Source organism: Bufo gargarizans, chromosome 2, assembly GCF_014858855.1.
Source record: "Bufo gargarizans isolate SCDJY-AF-19 chromosome 2, ASM1485885v1, whole genome shotgun sequence".
In the NCBI taxonomy this organism is placed as follows: Eukaryota; Metazoa; Chordata; class Amphibia; order Anura; family Bufonidae; genus Bufo; species Bufo gargarizans.
The window spans coordinates 629,897,998-629,920,061 of record NC_058081.1 but is presented as its reverse complement, the minus strand read 5'-3'; the positions used below and the strand labels follow the sequence as shown (position 1 = coordinate 629,920,061).

Here is a 22,064-nt window from a genome sequence, read left to right as displayed (position 1 = left end):
CTGTCCCCCTTCTCCAGGCAGGCTGAGATCACAGCTACAGATGTGAGTCTGTTCTAGTTTGAAAGCTGACAATCGAAGCTTTTAAACAGGACCAAGATCATAGTGCTAGCTGAGACACACAGAGAAACGCAGCTATTAGAAATTGGGTCGGGAGTAAAAGCTGCAGGTATATGCATCTTTCAATGCCTTTATGACGACTGTAGCGCTGCCACTGCACAGACGCTCTGCTAAGCACAAATTCGCTCCCTAATGAGTTAATCATGGCGAAACGCATTGGATGGTGCTTTTAGTCAATAGGGAAGAGAGGGAAATTTAGACCAGGCCTGAGGTTTCAGCGGCTGGGGGTCTCTCTTTTCAGGGCGAGTGCTCCGACTACAGCCTGGTAGCCTTTCCCCACTATTTGGTAGGGGTCAGTAAGCTGATTGACTTAAGCCTAGTTTGGGAAGTACTCCAGCAAAGAGAACCCTGCTAGGTGATCCCCCCGCAAACCAACGAGAGGAGAATAGGGATAACTGCAAATACGTACCCTCTTTTTCCCTCGAACAAAGGAAGTGTGTACAAAAGAATTTAACTCACACTGTCTCACTTATTTTAATAGGAAAAAAAATAAAAGTTACGTATTATTTCTCATTAAGGTACACTCAGTTTAGTATAGTTCGACATTATGCTCTACTTTGATTTAAAGGGGCTACATATATTGATCCTCTGGTACTGGCAGAAGCAGAAGTGTCTGTTTAAGCCTCATTCACACATCCGTGTCCGTGCTCAAATCCGTGAGCAGGTGGTCAGTGATGAATCCGTGAAGCTGTCCGTGAAGGATCTGTGTTGGGTCCGTGTGTCCGTTTTTTGCTGTCCGTGTTGCATCTGTGTTTCACTGACACTGAACAGCTGAAAAATAATTTTCAAAGCATCTTTTCCTAATGATCCGTGAAACACAGATGCAACACGGATGGCATCCGTGTTGCATCCGTGGCTTTCACGGACCCATAGACTATAATGGACGTGATGGATCCATGAACACGGACAAAATAGAGCATGTATCCGTGCTAAAAACACTGACCCTCGGACCGTGCTAAAACACTGATGTCTGAATGTACACAGAGAACAGGTACAGCACGCGTCTGTGAAACACGTGTGAATGAGGCTTTACTTTGTAGTCCAAAGAAAATATCCCTGGCAACTTGAGCCAATCACTGGCTTCTTAGGAGTGTGGATACATTTAAACCAATGTTTCTATTGTACCAATGCATCTCAGACATAAAGAGAAGCAACACTGCAAATAATCTCAAATATGAATGTCATACCACATCTCCTTATGCAGATCTGTGTCTCCATGGCTACAGACTACAAACACATTCTGTGTAGTCGGATATTCAGACATATGTTACTCCCATTCCTCTGCCCCTTCTTCTTATTTACCAATAGACAGAGTCATAGCTATAAGGGCTGTAGAGATGTTGGCTGCATGCAGGCTCTATAGCCTGGAGGGGCCAAAAGCTCCTCTGCCACACAAGAAGACGCCAGTATTATAAATGGCGCATGGCAGGTGGATGCCCGGTAAAAGATTTTGCATTAGAGCCCAAGAGCTTCAAGTTATTCCTTCACCTACAGACAATACAAGAGGAGGCAGGTGAAAGAGGATAACATATGGCAGCAACGTCACATTACACAGAGTTTGTTTGCTGTCTGTAACCATGGAGACACATAGGTCTGTACAGGAGCTGTACACAAAAAATGCAGGAGATTTTTAATCAAGGCTTTTGCAACGTTGCTTATTAATTATTTTTTTATTTAGATGCTTTAAGAGAAATTAAAATGTTGATTGCAAAAGTGCTCACACCCTTTAAAAAGAGAAAACGATCAACTTTTTTTTTTTCTGAACCTTCAGGAAGAGATTTTCCAGGTTACAGAAGAACACGAATCATTGTTACGTTCAATCAATGTTCCTGTAAATCAGCTGTATAATTTTTTTCTTTTTATAATTTTTATGCCTTTTTTTTCTACAACATCGCACATGCAGATCATAATTCACACCTGGTGGATTTCTCTCATAAGTCAGTAATTTTTTTTGCAAATTATATTTTAGAAACTAGGAAAATTGACAGGTTTCGGCTTTGCTGACCCACTTATAAAAAAAAACTGTTTAAACAATGGCAAATTTTCGGATTACAAAATCAATATAAAGCTAATTATTTTCTCCCCTTTTAAAAAGATACAGTACAAAGAATACTATACATAAGAGGTACAATATTTAAATTATTTTAAAATTTCTTTCAAATGAAAGGTTTTTCATCAAATCATTAGCATAACCCACACAAACCAAAGTTCATTCAGTAAATACAAAATCGTAAAATGTATATCAAAAGTCACTTACAGACCGCGGACAGAGGAAGTACTTAAGCATGCATAATATATTTATTAAAGATGAAGTGTAAGGAGATAATGCATTTTAAGCCACATTTTCATGTACAACGAATTGGATGCATTATTGTTTTTGCATTATTTTTTCTTACAAAATATATGTATTTAGCAGTTTGTTTTCCATGTTTTAATTTTCTGTTTTTGCTCAGGGGAACCCAAACTAATTATGATCTGTGAATCAGTATTCCTGAATTTTATTTCTTTTTTGTCCCTAAGAAAAGCAGAAAAAGCTAAAAAGTTGTTTCCGTTGAGCTTATTAAAATACAAGTTCTCTTCTTTGGTGCTGTTTCCAGTTCCGGGTATTAAAATACAAGAAAAGGAGAAATTGTAAACCCTGAAACAAAGTACCTGTCCTTGACCAAAAAGTCTAAAAACTGCAAAAAATGTAAATCCCTAAGACGTAGATCCAATGGAATCTGAATGGAACGTTATGTAACCAGATGATGCGGAAGGTAAACTTAAAAAGCTGTTTGTACTCCCCTTATCTTCTACTTTGTTGGGTTGGTCCTGTCCAGTCCAGGTATTGCTTAGCCCCGTCTGGCAATTGTTTGAATCACCAGAGATATTTTTGGAGGCTACCTCCTCCAGCTTCTGAGATTCAGCCTTCTGAACATGTCTTTGACTATTACGGGTTCTTCGGTGACCTTCGGTATAGAACCTTTTATGGTCATCATGATGAGGTCTATGATGACTAGGTACATTTAGAGTACAGCTTTTTCCATGAGGGGAGAATCTCTGTAATACCTGCGGCTCTCTTTCAAAGTCTGTCAGGGTAAAATGAGTAAGTGTTGGATGTTGTAGAGCATCAGGAATAAGAGCAATAGAAGAAGACCTTATAGGACCTTTCCTTGGACTTGGCAGAGGAGTGTCATCGATAAAACTGACCACTTCTTCTCTGCTAAAGCACTTAAAGTCATTTTTGTAGAGTTCTTCCAGGGTAAAGTGTTTAAGTGAAATGAGGCTCTCAGAGGCTTTTCGGCACTTTCGATAGGGCAAGCTGGCGTCTTCATGGTACATTATTAGGCTACTGCGTCTTTCACGTCTCGGCAGTGTAAAGAATGAAATAGCAGCAATGTCTTCTGAGGATCCCCAGCCGTGAAGGAACGCCGGTATCTGACCCGTTGTAAAAATATCTGTTTCATCATGGGAATAGCGTCTCGTTGGAGGGACCTAGGGTAAATATTGCAGGAGAGATTAACATAGGCCTCCATGTCACTTCATTGGGACAAGTACACTTTCAATTAATGTAAAAGAACAAGCAGTCTTCATAAAACATCATGGCTTGGTGTGAATCATAATGAATACTTTTGTATTTGTAGAAAGGATGCTGACTAACATTAGCATAGTCCAGTATGAAATAATGCTATAAGGTTGTGGTCAAATGGCCCTTTGGTTATTGGGATATTTTATATAGATGGGAATGGGACATAAAGTTAGACAGACCCTGTGGGCATCCACAGAATCACAAAGTATTTCAGGAGATGTTAGTAAGGTTAGAGACCAAAAGCTACCTAGTCATAGCAGGTTGTTTACAAAAAAAAGGGGGGGAACCTACCCTGAGTAAAGGTATTTGTATACACATATATATTAATGGCAAGAATGGCTTAGACCTATCTTGACCCAGGTATAAAGTGTGTATTAAAACTTCACTTTTAATTCAACATAATGATAAAATGGTTTGGGCAGAAAGGCTGCCCAAACCCCTGAAGGAGACAGTGATTCCGTAAAACATGTTGGGGGGCAGTTGATTGTTTTAAACAATTGTTGTCCACTCCAATGTTGCTTATTAGCTTAGAAGTCCTTGTGTAGGACATTTCATCAATATAGCAAAGCTTTTTGAGCGAGGAGCGCCTAGCAGCGGGTGCGCAGTGTGTGAATGCGTCTTGACAGCTACTGACGTAGTGTCAGACAAGTGTGCTGTGCTGTGCACGTTTGTGTGTCGGAGCACAGTCACCTATTCCATTTAATCACTTTTTGCAGGCAACTACAGGTTGTTTGCTTACATTAGTCAATCCACACATTGCCCCCCCTATGTTCAAGCTCTGCAGATATAGTTGTGGTGAAAAGGAGATGCACATCTCCCTCACCTTGGCAGCATCTAAGTCGTCAACTCTTTTGGGTGGAAACAAAGTGTTTTAATTGTTTGTTATGTCTCACAGCCGTTTTATCATTATGTTGAATTAAAAGTGAAGTTTTAATACACACTTTATACCTGGGTTAAGATAGGTCTAGGCCATTCCTGGCATTAATATATATGTGTAGTCATAGCAGGAGCTGTAGTCACCCCCAGCTCCTGGTGCCTGTGTGGGCCAAAGTCCCTTCTGTTGCATAAGAAGACACCAGCATTATTAATAGCCCAGGGTATGTGGGAGGTCCTGTTGCAGAGTTAGACCCATATTCTAAGCACCTGATCCAAATTCAAAGTAGGTGACAGATCTCTGTATACATTAGTGTTGTCCTCTCCTTTGGCTACAAAATACCATGAAAGGCATTAAGACGAAGGAAAGGGTTATAGAGTTATACATTCTAAAAACTGTTCCCCTGAAAATCTACATCAATAAGCCAATAATTTTTTTCTATAAATATCTAGCAATATTTTGGCAAATTTGGTAATTCCAGCAGGATCAACCAACCATCTAATGTGTTTCCTTTTGACTCTCTCCCAATGGCACATTGGCCATTCTGAACTTCAACTTCTCGATCCTTTTGTTCTCTGCATATCAGTCGCTGACGGACTCCTCTGGCAGCAGCTTTCTCCCCTTCTTCCTACTGAGAACACATTTGCTCAGCATGTGTAGGAGGGGATTAGGACCACAGTTCTGTAAACAGGACTAAGTGTATACTGGGTTATCTGTGGTGGCAGTGCTTCACTATCGGCGATTCCTCTTTTTTAGTATCGTATGAATTTAAGTTTTTGAGTGAAGGCGAAGAAATTGCTACCACAAAGAAAGTATACCGGTGACTAATTACACAGAGGAAATGAGGGAGTGTGTTACTTTTGTATCACCCCAATCCTTGAAAGGTGCAGAGTGGATTGAGTAAATGGTACATTTTGTGTTTTTGGGAGGAGGACCTATCTCTGGAAGATCCTGCAGCACTCATTGATGGACTAGAGATAAGGACCTATGACAACATTTTTTTTAAATCTGAGGGGTAGACTAGCTCAACATGAAAGGAGCTTTCCAGGAGTTTAATCCCAATGACCTATCAGATCACATCAGACCAAGTGAATAGGAGCACCACTGCAGTAACCAGGTACGGCCTCTACACAGTGTACAGAGCTGGGATGTTCTGGTGGTGGCTGGATCTGGGCACAGCAGCTCCTGAAAAAGCTGATCGGCCAGGGTAAGGTTGCTTTCACACAGTCAGTGTTTGATTAGCGATTTCCATCAGTGATTGTGAGTCAAGAACACAGAACAGGTGCAAATCTTTCCATTATACCTTCTGTTTGTGTAGGCTTGACTCCTGGTTTTGACTCACAATCACTGATGAAAATTTCTGATCAATCACTGACCATTAATTGATATGAAACTCCTGGAATAATCCATTAAGAAAAGATTTTGCTCTAATATACTGAATATGTTAATATTTGTCCCTGAATATGTTAAATTTTGTTTTAAATTTTTAAACACATTTATAGTGAAATTTTTAGCAGGCCTTACGCCCACTGACTGTGCACATCTATGGTAAACAAAATACATTATTCTGTTAAAGGCGTTTTCCAAGATTTTCCAGGGACCCTTGCTCATAGGAGTGCTGGTGCCTTCTCAAACAGCTGATCATTGGGGTTCCCAGGTTTCGGATCCCTACCGATCAGATACTGATGACCTATCCTGAAGATATCCTAAAAATATCACAAAACCCTTTTAATGTAATTCTAACCAGCAGAAGTTTATTTTATGTAAGCAGGTACATTTTTTCCCCTTTTATGCATTTGTTTAGAGCTTTAGCTAAATCGTAAATACACATTTTAGTTAAGTAACTCAAGCCAGATGTAAAATGATAAGACAGTGGCACATCAATGCATGCAGAGTAAAATAAAAAAGTTGCACATGTTGAATTAATAAATTGAAGCTTAAGAGCCCTGAAGGTAAAGAAAATTCTGGTTAATGTTTCCACCATCAGCAAGATTTTACAAGCCTCTGGATACATTTTTTTTGCAGTAGATGGGGATGAGATACGCAAAAAAGATGGATGGGTATGGGTTTGTTTGCACTTGAAGCTACTCCATGTAATAAAAAAGATCAAGGGTAAGAAGTAGACTAGAAATAGATCAGAAATTTAGAAAGCAGGAGTTACTGAAGATTGACAGATGGTGTCCAAAAAAAAAAAAAGAAGTAGCACAAGACATAAGGCAGCAAAAGTGCAAGCAAATAGTCCATAAAAATGTCATTCCCTTGATAAAACAAAGCATAAATAAAAATATAATTTTTTTTAACCAAATCAGCAACATAATTGTAGAAATAACTAGAATTCTGAAAACATAAAAATATTACGTGCAAATTCTTAAATCCCTCTGTGCTGCCATTCTTCATTTTGCCCAGCATAATAATCAAGTATACTAAAAATAACAACAAGAACACAATGGTGAGACATTCAAGATTAAGAATTCAAGACCGAATGCAACATGAAAATTCAAGCAGAATCCAACAAGGTCAAATAAAAAAATAATCATGTGAAATCTTCTATTGGGATTACCGTAGATGATAGAATCATGGTTTAGTCTTTGGATTTATGTTTTCACTATGCATTCAAATCCTTAAAGGAACACCACAGGAAAACGGATACTCTATGTTATGCCTAGTGTATGGTCAGAGAGGAGAAGCCTGGCACCGGACCTTCAGGTCTTGCGCTAGGCATAACACAGAGTATCAGTATTTCCTGGAGTGTTCCTTTAAATATTTGTTGGGCAAGATTTAAGGGCAAGCCACAAAGGTCAAGGTGTACGACATCAGATACTCATGATGGTCGTGTGGTGCTAACAAGGTGTACGACATCAGCTACTCATGATGGTCGTGTGGTGCTAACAAGGTGTACAACATCAGCTACTCATGATAGTCGTGTGGTGCTAACAAGGTGTATGACATCAGCTACTCATGATGGTCGTGTGGTGCTAACAAGGTGTACGACATCAGCTACTCATGATGGTCGTGTGGTGCGAACAAGGTGTACGACATCAGCTACTCATGATGGTCGTGTGGTGCTAACAAGGTGTACAACATCAGCTACTCATGATGGTCGTGTGGTGCTAACAAGGTGTATGACATCAGCTACTCATGATGGTCGTCTGGTGCTAACAAGGTGTACGACATCAGCTACTCATGATGGTCGTGTGGTGCGAACAAGGTGTACGACATCAGCTACTCATGATGGTCGTGTGGTGCTAACAAGCTGTATGACATCAGCTACTCATGATGGTCGTGTGGTGCTAACAAGGTGTACGACATCAGCTACTCATGATGGTCGTGTGGTGCTAACAAGGTGTATGACATCAGCTACTCATGATGGTCGTGTGGTGCTAACAAGGTGTACGACATCAGCTACTCATGATGGTCGTGTGGTGCTAACAAGGCTTATTCTACTTCTTCCCACTTCAATCTCAGGACATAGTTCCCTCTCCCACCGAGGAGTATTTCTGTTTTGAAGGGCCATAGGGGAGGGAGGTTTGATGTTTAAGACATTGTGTTGCTACTAAGGAGCCAACCGGCCTCATTATAGGGAGTCTGTCAGCAGGAACATGACTATGTAACACAGCCTACTACGAAGAAGGGTTTACTGACCTGAATAAAACACAGGCTTTTCTTTTAGTATATCTGTAGCTCCATTACCAAGAATTTAAACTAATAATTAATATGCAAATTGGCGACCTTGGCGCATGCGCACTACAGCTACAAGTGTCTGCACGGTCTAGAACACGGGCACTGCACAAGCAACGATGTTATTTCAAATGGCGCGAGAATACAGTGTCAAGCAAGATGACCTACTTAATGCCTGGTCATGTCAACCAATGGTCTGAGGGAGTGGCTGGGCAGAGAAAGGAGAGCAGCTTGGATGCGCTGAGAGCATAGAGAACTCCCCCAGTGCACTTAACTAATCTGCTTACTGATTGAAAGTTGAAATTATAGGCAATGAAGCCAAAGATTTACTAGAAAAAGGCAGTGGACAGTGTTACACAGGCATGTTCCTGCTGTCAGACTCCACACATGCTCATTAGATAATATGATGATGTATTTTATAGCCCCCTCACACCCAGCCATTGGTTACAAAAGTCGATTCACTGATATAGAAGTAGGATATCCCATAAAGCACGGTAATATTTTACTTGTCCCACTAGGTGGCTATCGTGCAAGTTAACTTTTTCCCTTAAGGTATTTCCCTAAAAAACTCCCTACCCGCTGGATCTCGGCAAGGAGAACCTATAACTTCTGAAAGCCTGTATAATATTTTTATAATGAAATGTATTATCTTCATGTGTAAATTTTATAACCAACTTAATTGACACAGCTATTTGTGCTCAAGAGAGAAGAAATCTGATCATCGTGTAATGAAACGTTCTACAACTTCCATGAGTTCACATTTGTGTCACAGATTCCATTCAGCTGAAAAACAGCACAGCATACAGTGCAATTTCTTCCAGGAAAAATTGTAGACACTGTGAGCAAACCCAATGGACCTCAAATCATTGTTGGTGTCTGCTGTGTGATGGATCTGTTACAGTGGTGCAGCTTCTCTTATACATGAAAACTACAATGCAAATGTGAGGATAGCCTTAGAAGCATGTTCACTGAAAGGAAGCAGAGAACTTGAAAATAGTGTCAAATTGAAACTCAAAGCATGTTACTAAGTTCCAGAACTTTTCATCATTAAAGCTCCTTTAAAGGGTACCTCAGGATGGGCAATGGCAATAAGATATATTATGACCTCTCCCCAGATCATCTTGGAAGAAAATCTTTAAAACTGAGAGTCTCAAATATGTCTGGATATTATTTGCGTTCCCACAATTCACTGTTAATTAGCCTGTATAACTTTATTACTAAGATGATCACCATACCTGGAGATAGTGCATTTTATCTTCTTGAGTCTCCTTCATAGGATACATCTGAGGGATTCCCCTTTCTAAAGCTGAAAAGTCATACTTGGTAATACGTTCCATGGCCATGATGTCACCCCCATAATTGTAGTCATAGGGTCTTTCATATATGAGATCAGAGTGAATGCCCCCATCAGGACTGTGGTCTGTATAAGATAGAAGATGTCATGTTACTTCCCAGCACCATTCATGAAAAAAGTGACTTCTTAGCACCACCCATGAGCACAATTCATAAATAACAACCATGCGTACCACTCCTGACTTCCCAGCAGCATAAATGAGCATAATCCATGAGTACCACCCAAAAGTACCACTCATAACTTCCCAGCACCAACCATTAGCACAGTCCATAAGCACCACCCATGAGCACCACTTCTGACTTCACAGTACCACCCATGAACACAATCCATGAGCACTAGTCCTGACTTCCAAGCACCACACATGGGCACAACCCATGAGCACCAACCAAGAGTACCACTCTTGACTTCCCAGCACCATCCAGGAGCACCACCCAAAACAACCGCTCATAACTTACCACCACCACCAATGAGCACAATCCATAAGCACCACCTATGAGCACCACACCTGACTTCACAGCACCACCTATGAGCACAATCAATAAGCACCACCCATTGGCACCACTCCTGTCTTCCCAGCACCCCCATGAGCATCACCCAAGAGTACCACTCCTAACTTCTCAGCACCACCCAAGAGAGAAATCCATGATCACCGCCCATGAGCACCCCTCCTGATCTCCCAGCACTACCCAAGGTGTAAATACCCCAGAAGGAATTATATCAACATGAATGCAGGTTACTAGACATGTCTCCAGGGCTTTGGAGATATCATTTTATATTTTTATATCTTACACTAGTCATTTTCTCACCTTCGTTTTCATCATCATTGGACATGATTGCTATACATTTGTCCCAGACAGATTTGACATCTGCCCGGTAGCGGTCACAGGCCCAGAGGAACATCGGCAGCAGAAGAGCTTGGACTACAGAACACCAGAGGACACCCAGGACCATCCAGTCATCTGACTTGTCAAACTTCAAACTGGCAAAACTTACAACCTGTGTATTAAAGAAAAGAAATCAATTGGATAAACACAGGATTAGCCAATACTCTGAGCTCATGCCGGTTCAATGGTTTTACTGGACATTTGTTAGCACTTAGATACTTTCCACTCAGTCCGCACTTCTTAACACCATGTTGAATTTCATTTCCCATGCTCCCTCTAGTGGTGGCTACAGGCGGACCATTTTTTTGTTTAACTTTATGACGATGCGGTGGGTATGATATCAAACACTGCTGGACAACCCCTTTAAGATTATACAATAAGTTCACTGCCAGTTCTATGTAAATCCATAGGCCAGGGGTCAGCAACCTCTGACGCTCCATCTGTTGTAAAACTACAAATCCCAGCATGCACATATGTTTTTGGAACTTTCATAAAAGTGAATGGAACATGCTGAGAGTTGTAGTTTTATGGCAGAATACAGGAGGTTGCTGACTCATGTAATAACAAACAAAGCAGTGTCAGTGAATAATTCAGCTCTGCTACCTCTGATAAATGCAGGGCCACATCTTCTAATCCTATTTACAGTTTGTTTTGTTGGAACCTGCGGCAAGTGTTTGATCCTGATGCAATACTAATCTCCACCAGTAGAGGGAAGCATTGGCTTTTTAGTAGCCACAACCTTCCATTTCTCAATCCCTAGCACAGGAGATACAGCCCATTGCTAATTCACTTTTAATGCTACAGAAAATTATTAGTAACATAGGTAAAAGATGAATATGACATACAATGATCCGTGTGGAGAGCTGAAGACAGACGTCCATTAAAGCCTTTCCCTGGAATCTTGTACCATATTCATTTCAGAAATAACCATGCACCTTTCATGTTATAATTAAAGGGTTAAGGACCCCAGGTGAGAGTATACAGATACTCCTGTTACAATCACCTCAGCTGCTCAAAATGATGGCGACCACAGCCTAAGGCCTCATGCACACGACCGTTGTGTGCATCCGTGGCCGTTGTGCCGTTTTCCGTTTTTTTTCACAGACCCATTGACTTTCAATGGCCGTGAAAAAAATATGACCTGTCCTATTTTTTTCACGGCCAACGGTTCACGGACCCATTCAAGTCAATGGGTCCGTGAAAAAACACGGATGCACACAAGATTGTCATCCGCGTCCGTGATCCGTGTCCGTGATCCATGTCCGTTTTTTCCTATCATTTCAATGGCAAACTTGACTTAGATTTTTTTTTCATTTTTCATGTCCGTGGATCCTCCAAAAATCAAGGAAGACCCACGGACGAAAAAACGGTCACGGATCACGGACCTACGGACCACGTTTTTGCGGACCTTAAAAAAAACCGGTCGTGTGCATGAGGCCTTAAAGTAAAGCAACATACTGAAATTACTCCTGGAATCAGGTTGGCCACAAGCGCATTTGCGGAACTCAGAATGGACCCTACGGAGTGCCTCGCCCAAATGACTACCACTTTATTAACATTACTGTCCACTATTAAGTTTGTAGGTTCAAAATTCTGTCAGTGTATCTGTATACGGCTGCAGCGGTGACATTGTGTGGATAACACATGACCACTGCAGCCAATAACAGTGGTCATGTGTCATACACTGCAGAGGCCAGTAATTGGCTGCACTTTTATACAGGATGTCTCTGTTGTAGCTACAACAATATGTCATTGGCTGTGGCCTTGGGAGAGGACAGAGCGGTGACGCTGGATCGGAAGAGACTGGAAAGGTAATTGTAAGTGATTTTAGTATTTTATCAGCTGCCCGGCAGTTTTGACTAATAAAAAATAAGATGAACAACAACCCCTTTAAGGTGAATTAAGTTGGTTGTAATACTGATTTGAGCCAATAGATGGCATTGTTCCTTGGCGCCTGTGGATGATACATTCTGTAACTCACGTCATAGATGTAAGCTTTTATTCTAAGATCAGCTCCAGGTGAATGCACTCCCCATCTTCTTCAGATCTAGATCAGGCTTCATTTTTTTTATTATTTCTGACAAATGGTAGAAATCTTTAGATTATAAGTACAGAAAATCCTGACTGTAGAGTTTTGAATGAACTTTCTGCCCTGACATTTTCTCATCTTTGCAGCGCTATTAATTCTATCTATAGGTTCAGAGATCTGACACAGAGCGGGGGAGGCTTTTTTAAACAATACCGAAGGGAGTGCTGAACTTTCATAGAAAGGTGAAATGAATTGTGGGAAATAAAGAATTGTGAAAATATAAACATTTTTCTAAAAACACTTGTAGAATGTAATATCTCACTTAAAGAGAACCTATCATCAACTTTATTTTGACGTCACTGAGGGCAACATAAATTAGTGACAGAAATGCTGATGTCAGCGGTGTGTCACTCGTCAGCTAAAGGTTCGTGGTTGCTGAGAACCAGCATCATAATCATTGCAGCCCAGACCTAGAAAAGAGTCAAATCTACCTGAGAAGAGTCCTGGTTATTCCTAATCTCCTGCTCTCCCCGTCCATCTGCTGATGATTGTCAGTTCTCTCCTAGAGAGAAGGGAGAAAACCAGGTAGAAGACATCGGTCATCAGCAGGTGGGCAGGAGAGCAGGAATCCATGAATAACCAGGACTCTTCTCAGGTGGCCGGGACTCTTTTCCAGGCCCAGTCTGCAAGGATTGTGATGTTGGTTCTCGGCAACCACTTACTTTTAACTTATAAATGACAGACCGCTGAAATCAACTCACCTGTCTCTTCTATATGCTGCCTTTAGTATGGGCAGCACAAAGTTGATGACAGGTTCCCTTTAAGCAAATGGCATTTATCATGTAGATAAAGTGAATACAAGGCACTTACTTATGTACTGTGATTGTCCATATTGCTTCCTTTGCTGGCTGGATTAATTTTTTCCATGACATTATACACTGCTCGTTTCCAGGGGTTATGACCACCCTGTAATCCAGCAGTAGTGGCCGTGCTTGCACACGATAGGGAAAAGTGCCGGCCTCTGTGAATGTGGCCTAAAACCTCAGATATAATGGCTATTGTCAAGAATCTAACCATCAATAGTTTTTAAGAACTATCATCAGGGGAAGGGCAAGCTCTTTTGGTGCCCAAAACCAACAAACTAAAATGTGCCCCCCATACTGCCAGCCACAGACCCCAGAAACATTCCAAGAGCCGAGGCCCCTAAAAGATACAGCCACATCATCCTCATAGTAAACCATGGTGGTCATCCAAATCAGTGACACACAACATCAATATGACAGTGACATCTATAGACCTCCATAACAGTGACAGGCATAGACCAGACCTCCATAACAGTGACAGCCGTAGACCTCCATAACAGTGACAGCCATAGACCTCCATAACAATGACAGGCATAGACCAGACCTCCATAACAGTGACAACCGTAGACCTCCATAACAGTGACATCCATAGACCTCCATAACAGTGACAGGCATAGACCTTCATAAGAGTGACAGCCATAGACCTCCATAACAGTGACAGCCATAGACCTCCATAACAGTGACAGCCATAGACCTCCATAACAGTGACAGCTATAAACCTCCATAACAATGAAGGCCATAGACCTCCATAACAGTGACAGCCATAGACCTCCATAACAGTGACAACCATAGACCTCCATAACAGTGACAACCATAGACCTCCATAACAGTGACAGCCATAGACCTCCATAACAATGAAGGCCATAGACCTCCATAACAGTGACAGCCATAGACCTCCATAACAGTGACAGCCATAGACCTCCATAACAGTGACAGCCATAGACTTCTATAACAGTGACAGCCATAGACCTCCATAACAGTGACAGTCGTAGACCTCCATAACAGTGACAGCCATAGACCTTCATAAGAGTGACAGCCATAGACCTCCATAACAGTGACAGCCATAGACCTCCATAACAGTGACAGCCATAGACCTCCATAACAATGAAGGCCATAGACCTCCATAACAGTGACAGCCATAGACCTCCATAACAGTGACAGCCATAGACCTGCATAACGGTGACAGGCATAGAGCTCCATAACAGTGACAGCCATAGACCTCCATAACAGTGACAGCCATAGACCTCCATAAGAGTGACAGCCATAGACCTCCATAACAGTGACAGCCATAGACCTCCATAACAGTGACAGGCATAGACCAGACCTCCATAACAGTGACAGCCATAGACCTCCATAACAGTGACAGCCATAGACCTCCATAACAGTGACAGCCATAGACTTCCATAACAGTGACAGCCATAGACCTCCATAACAGTGACAGCCATAGACCTGCATAACGGTGACAGGCATAGACCTCCATAACAGTGACAGCCATAGACCTCCATAAGAGTGACAGCTATAGACCTCCATAACAGTGACAGGCATAGACCAGACCTCCATAACAGTGACAGCAGTAGACCTCCATAACAGTGACAGCCATAGACCTCCATAACAGTGACAGCCATAGACCTCCATAAGAGTGACAGCCATAGACCTCCATAACAGTGACAGCCATAGACCTGCATAACGGTGACAGGCATAGACCTCCATAACAGTGACAGGCATAGACCTCCATAACAGTGACAGGCATAGACCTCCATAACAGTGACAGCTATAGACCTCCATAACAGTGACAGGCATAGACCAGACCTCCATAACAGTGACAGCAGTAGACCTCCATAACAGTGACAGCCATAGACCTCCATAACAGTGACAGCCATAGACCTCCATAAGAGTGACAGCCATAGACCTCCATAACAGTGACAGCCATAGACTTCCATAACAGTGACAGCCATAGACCTCCATAACAGTGACAGCCATAGACCTGCATAACGGTGACAGGCATAGACCTCCATAAGAGTGACAGCCATAGACCTCCATAAGAGTGACAGCCATAGACCTCCATAAGAGTGACAGCCATAGACTTCCATAACAATGAAGGCCATAGACCTCCATAACAGTGACAGCCATAGACCTCTATAACAGTGACAGCCATAGACCTCCATAACAGTGACAGCTATAGACCTCTATAACAGTGACAGCCGTAGACCTCCATAACAGTGACAGGCATAGACCTCCATAACAATGACAGGCATAGACCTCCATAGACCTTCAAAGGGAGGGAAGAGGGAGGGATGAGAGAGTGACAGCCATAGACCTCCATAAGAGTGACAGCCATAGACCTCCATAAGAGTGACAGCCATAGACTTCCATAACAATGAAGGCCATAGACCTCCATAACAGTGACAGCCATAGACCTCTATAACAGTGACAGCCATAGACCTCCATAACAGTGACAGCCATAGACCTCTATAACAGTGACAGTCGTAGACCTCCATAACAGTGACAGCCGTAGACCTCTATAACAGTGACAGCCGTAGACCTCCATAACAGTGACAGTCGTAGACCTCCATAACAGTGACAGCCGTAGACCTCCATAACAGTGACAGGCATAGACCTCCATAACAGTGACAGGCATAGACCTCCATAACAGTGACAGCCGTAGACCTCCATAACAGTGACAGCCGTAGACCTCCATAACAGTGACAGGCATAGACCTCCATAACAATGACAAGCATAGACCTCCATAACAGTGACAGCCGTAGACCTCCATAACAGTGACAGCCGTATACCTCCATAACAGTGACAGCCGCAGACCTCCATAACAGTGACAGCCACAGATCTCTTGGCAAGCGCCTGACTGTATAGGGAGGGTGCTCAGGGACTGATGGTCCCCCCCCCCCTTTCCCTTTAGGGGCGTTCAGGGAGCTAGCCCCATCTCAGGAATGGTTAAGTAGGTTGCAGATTAGGGTCATTAAGGGTTAATTCACTGAGAAAGGATGGGGGCGGTGCAGGAAATCCTGAAGGTCACATATACCTCCTCTCTGTTCTGGTCACTTCCTCTTGCAAGTGGAAGCCCTCCCTCCCTCCTTTGCGGTTTTTCTTGGGAGGCGGGTCGAGGTGCACGGTTCTGAGCAGTTATGGATACTTGGTTATTCTGTTTTTTTGTTTTTATATTCTTCAGGGCCCCCGCTGGGAGTCCAGCGGTTTTGGATATCGCTGTGATGATTACGGCTTTTGAGAGCTGCGAATTCTGGTCAAGTTTATGAAGTCACAGCTGGCGGCATTTGAGTGCAGCGCAGATATGGTGGTAGCAGATGGCGTAACTGCCCGCTGGGAGTCCAGCAGTTGGCAGACCGCTCTGATGATTACGGTTTAACTTGCCCACTGGGAGTCCAGCCTTTGGCATACCGCTCCGATATTATGGTTTATTAAGGTTTGCCACCTTAATAAAGAAGCTGTGGCGGATAACCACCCAGCAATAAAATGATACAGTTGTCGGTGTCTTTTGTTATGGGTCAAGGTTGGGTAATGGGGCCAAGGGAGAGTTAAAGGTGGTACCCCCTCCCCTGTTTCCCTGGATACCAGCAGTCATAACGGTGACAGCCACAGATCCCAATAACAGTGACAGCCATAGACCTCCATAAAACAGGCAACCAAAGGCCTCCATAACAGTGACAGCCACAGATCCCAATAACAGTGACAGCCATAGATCTCCATAAAACAGGCAACCAAAGGCCTCCATAACAGTGACAGTCACAGATCTTCATAACAGTGACAGCCATAGACCTCCATAAAACAGGCAACCAAAGGCCTCCATAACAGTGACAATCACAGATCTTTATAACAGTGACTGCCATAGACCTCAAAAATGGTGACAGCCACAGACCTCGAAAACATTGTCCGCCATAATACCTCATAAAGATAACAGCCTTGTGTCTCATATCTCTCCCATAATAGTGACATCCGCAGCACTCTCTTCTCAGTCTATCCTAATTGACAGGCTGTCAATCAACCAGTAGGACCGCCTACTGGAATCATAAGCCCAGAGCGAATTGCGATCTAGATAAAATATATGAGCAGCATGTGGAGCAGCATGTTTAAGTTTCCTTTAAACGATGTCAGAAGAAGGAAAAAAAGCGAAAGTGCCCCACAGCACCGCCCTTTATATTCCGTTTGTCTACTATTGGCCTGCACATGATATATATGACAGGAATTGAATTTGGTTAATATTATCACTAACATCTCATCTGCAAATTGGTGGCTCAGATGCCAAGACACGGATGACTGACGGGGGACCTGATCCACTAACGCAGCTGATTTAATCAGAGAGTTTAGTGGAAGATTAGCAACCCTGAGCCACAGTCACAAACCATAAGAAACCTCTCATAATATTGACAGGTTAATCTGGACTTTAAATGGGATTCCCTAAAATCCGATAAAACCCATTGTGCTGTAATCCCCTGTTGAGTGATGCTGGAGTCTACATAGTTTACTTGGAAGAAAACGACTGGAAGTACTGAAACTTAGGTGAGACGAGGGAACAGAAAGGTCAGAAGCTGTCATTAAAAAATAGGTCTATAGGGTTGGAAGCTTGTGGTCCTGTTAAATTCTGGAAGGGAGCATCGGTGATTGTTCTGTTGACCAAGGGTGGTTACCATAATAAAGGGGCTACCATGCTCTTCGGACGGCTGCAGACTCTCTTATGTTTTTACCCAATATTGCACTGAAGGAGCAAAAGAACCCCCATTGTTGTGCTGATTGTCATGGTCCCTGGAGGGTTGTAATAGCACAGCTCAAAGAGGACCTTGCCATTTTCCGTTTTTTGTGGTTTCATTTTTACTACCTGCCTCCCTAAAGCCATAACGTTTTTATTTTTCCGCTCACATGGCTGTATGAGGGCTTGTTTTTTTGCGGGACAGGTTGTACTTTCTAATGGCACTATTTAATACTCCGGGTGTGCCCTATATAATATAGAATAATAAATAATAAAACAGAATGCAATGATTTGCAAATCTCATAGACCTATATTTTATCCACAGTAGATCACAGAACACATATCAGATATAAAATTTGAGACATTTTACAATTTCTTTAAAAAATTTACTTAGAACTTGAGGGCAGCAACACATCTCAAAAAAGTTGGGACAGGGACGACAAAAGGCTGGAAAAGTAAGTGGTACTAATGAAGAGCAATTTACAGCAAGTCATATAACTGGGTAGAAAAAGAGCGTGTTAGAGAGGCACAGTCTTCCAGAAGCAAAGATGGACAGAAGTTCACCAATCTGTGAAAAACTGCATCTAAAATTAAGAAACAATTTCAGAAAAATGTTCCTCAACCTAAAATTGCAAAGACTCTGAATATCCCACCATCTACAGTGCATGATATCATCACAAGATTCTACGTGAATCTAGAGAATCTACGAGCCCTCAGACGGCACTGTATTAAAAACAGGCATGATCCTGTACTGGAAATCACTGCATAGACTCAAGAATATTTCCAGAAATCACTTTCTGTCCACAAATGCGAGTTAAAGCTGTATCATGAAATGAAGGAGCCATATGTCAACACAATCCAGAAACTACACTGTCTTCTCTGTGCTAAATCTCATTTCAAATAGACAAAATGGAAAACTGTTCTGTGGTCAAATGAATCAAAATGTAAAATTATTTTTTCAAACCATGGATGCCATGTTCTGCAGACTCAAGAAGAGAGGTACCCTCCAGCTTGTTATCAGTACACAGTTCAGAAACCTGCATCTCTGATGGTATAGGGTTGCATTAGTGCCTATGGTGTGGGCAGCTTACACATCTGGAAAGACACTATAAATGCTGAACAGTATATAGAGGTTTTAGAACTGCATATGCTCCCATCCAGATGTCTCTTTTAGGGAAGGCCTTGCATATTTTAGCAAGACAATGCTTTGCAGAAGAGTCTGGGTGCCGAACTGGTCTTCCGGCAGTCCAGACCTTTTACCAATAGAAAATATTTGGCGCCTAATGCAACAAAAAATCTTAGCAAAGAAGACCCAGGACTGTTCAGTAGCTAAAATCCTACATCAGACAAGAATGGGAGAACATTCCTCTCCCAAAACTCCAGTAATTGATCTCTTCACTTTCCAGACATTTACAAACAGTTAATAAAAGAAGATGGGGTGCTACACAATGGTAGACCTGTCCTTGTCCCAACTTTTTTGAAATGCGTTGCTGCCATCAAGTTCTAAATGAGTAATTTTTTTTTCATGAAATTGTTAAATTTCTCACTTTCTCATCTCATACGTGTTCTATGATCTACTGTGAATAAAATATGAGATTTGCAAATCATTGCATTCTGTCTACACGTATTTACATTCTACACAGTGTGGCAACATTTTTGGAATTGGGGTTGTACACTTCACAAGTAATGGGGACTAATTACTGCCCATTAGTTCACTATTATCATTGTATGTAAATCCATTCTCCCAATGTGAATAAATACTCATGTGAATGCAATGTGAATAAATACTCTTATAAATACAATAAAACTGTAACACCTCTGCATACCAGACCCAGTTAAGACTTATATGTTAATTAAAGGTTATGAACACCTTTGGGGATTTTTTTATGATTGCATTTTACTTATTTTGGGCTAAACATCATTTTTCAACTGGTCTTTATCAAAAGATTTGAGCAGCATTTGCCCTATAGGGTTAAGTTTCAGCTTTGCTGCAGAGTATCTTAATTTCCATTTTACACTGAGTCATGCTATGTCCGGGGTTTTGTATAGCCCTTATCTCTGAATTCCTGGCAGCTCATAAACACTCATCAAAGCTAAGTTTATATCAAACTGATAAGAATATGGCTTAAATCAGTGCTTATGAGATGTCAGGAGTTCAGATATAAGTGCTATACATGGCCATTAGAACCGCAATATGACAAAACTCAGTGTAAAACTGAAACTAAGATACTCTGCAGCTAGGCAAAAAAATAAATAAAAATGTAATACAAAAACTGCTGAAAATTTATAAAATGCTTTAAAGTTATTTACGTTTTAGTGTGAGTGATTAAAGGGAATGTCTATTTTGAGAAACCCCTTGACCGAGCGCAGGTCCCACCACAATAAGCTGATTCCCGATTCTACGGTCCCTCTGCAGCAGTAACTTACTTGGCAAACATTAATATTTACGTGCAATAAATAACAGAACGATGCACAATAATGGGATCCCCCTCCATGATGTCTGCAGACCCTAACAGGAAAGGGGCTGTTGTGGGCTAACCCCTTTAATGGCCATTTTGCTTGGAAATGGAATAACATCTGCACAGTACATGAGACTGACTAGAAATATCACATGCACAGCAGATGTTCAGGGTCAGCTCCATACACAACTTCTCTGCCTGTGGAAATGTTTATGGATAAAACTAAATAAATTATGAAAAAATATACAAGATGATTGCAATCAATGCTCCATGCAGGGGTGACCTGGCGTGCAATGTGGCCTACATATGCTTGACCATACAGCTGTAATCTGATATTTCCTGGTTCACAAGTAAACATACAAATCTAGCAAAGACTACAAAACCAAGATCACTCGCCACGTAGATTGCACTTGATAAGACTGCACAAAAAAAAAAAATCTATCATGTTGTGCATACAGCTCCTATATAAATGCATGTGTCTCCATGGTTACAGACTACAAATAAACTTTTTGTAGTCTGATCCTACAGTCCCCTACTCCAGTCCCTCCTTCCCTCATTCTTGCTAACCAACAGACAGTAGAAGTAGGGACAGATGTCCTGAACTAACCTGGTGCATAATTAGGGGGTATTTCTGGTCATCTGCCTCTGATACTTGGCCAGATTACCAAAGTGAACCTTTTCTCTGGCTAGGCTACAGCTCTGGGAGTAACATATAACTGCAAGATTAGATTTTGTTTCTGTTTTGTAACCATGAAGACACACAGGTCTGCATAGGAGCTGTATACACAAAACATGGCAGCATATGTAGCTGAAAACTACTTACAAAACTGCTCACTTTTTATTTTACATGCAATAGGGCAATAAAATAGGTTAAAAAAGTATACACTGAGACATCTAGGTCTTAGGGCTCATGCATATGAAATTTGTGTACCGCAAAACACGAATCCGCATCAAATTTTTTTTTTTTATAATTTCTCAGTCGCCGGGTGCCAAACAGTTCTTTAAGAGAATTACATGATGACAGCGGGAGCAGGCATTTACATAAATAATGAAAATAGGTTAATTACATTCCTAGTTGGCAACTGTAAAAAGTGCTGTACTTGGCAAAGAACCCGTATAATGAAGTTAAAAAATAAAAATAAGAGCAGCTCCAAATGTTGTGCCTAAAACAATAAATCTGGGACTGTATGACTAGAGCTGGCCGTAGACATCAGATTTATTTTCTGCACATACCATTGCTTTTGACAGGGATGGGAAGGAAATTAAAACACATGGTAAATCTCCCTCTAAGCGATCTTAAGAATTTCTGATACTCACAAGAACTCCCTTTATAGGCACACAATGTTGAGGTCATCTTATGTGTAGTAAGTAGTACATGTCTTATTATACTGAGCAGTTTCCTTGAGGATGCATGCTACCCTTTTGGCTCTCAGTGACATTTCTTTATTGGCAAGAGAAGCTGCACACCTACTGAAAGACGACACATGCCCTTCAGACTAGCTCATGTTTATGGCCTGTAAG

The 22,064-nt window shown here is 41.7% G+C and overlaps 1 protein-coding gene across 1 annotated transcript in view; it reads right to left on the bottom strand.

Annotated features, from left to right (window-relative positions):
* Positions 1-1,109: 1,109 nt before the first annotated feature.
* The window catches only part of GPR153 (G protein-coupled receptor 153), a 73,463-nt gene continuing 52,508 nt past the window's right edge, over positions 1,110-22,064 (bottom strand). Inside the window, exons 4-6 of the mRNA XM_044282145.1 lie at positions 10,398-10,587; positions 9,473-9,657; positions 1,110-3,591 (exon numbers count right to left, since the gene is read on the bottom strand). Of these exons, the coding sequence (XP_044138080.1) occupies positions 2,815-3,591; positions 9,473-9,657; positions 10,398-10,587 (1,152 nt within the window). The 3' untranslated portion in view covers positions 1,110-2,814. The remainder of the gene's footprint in view (positions 3,592-9,472; positions 9,658-10,397; positions 10,588-22,064) is intronic.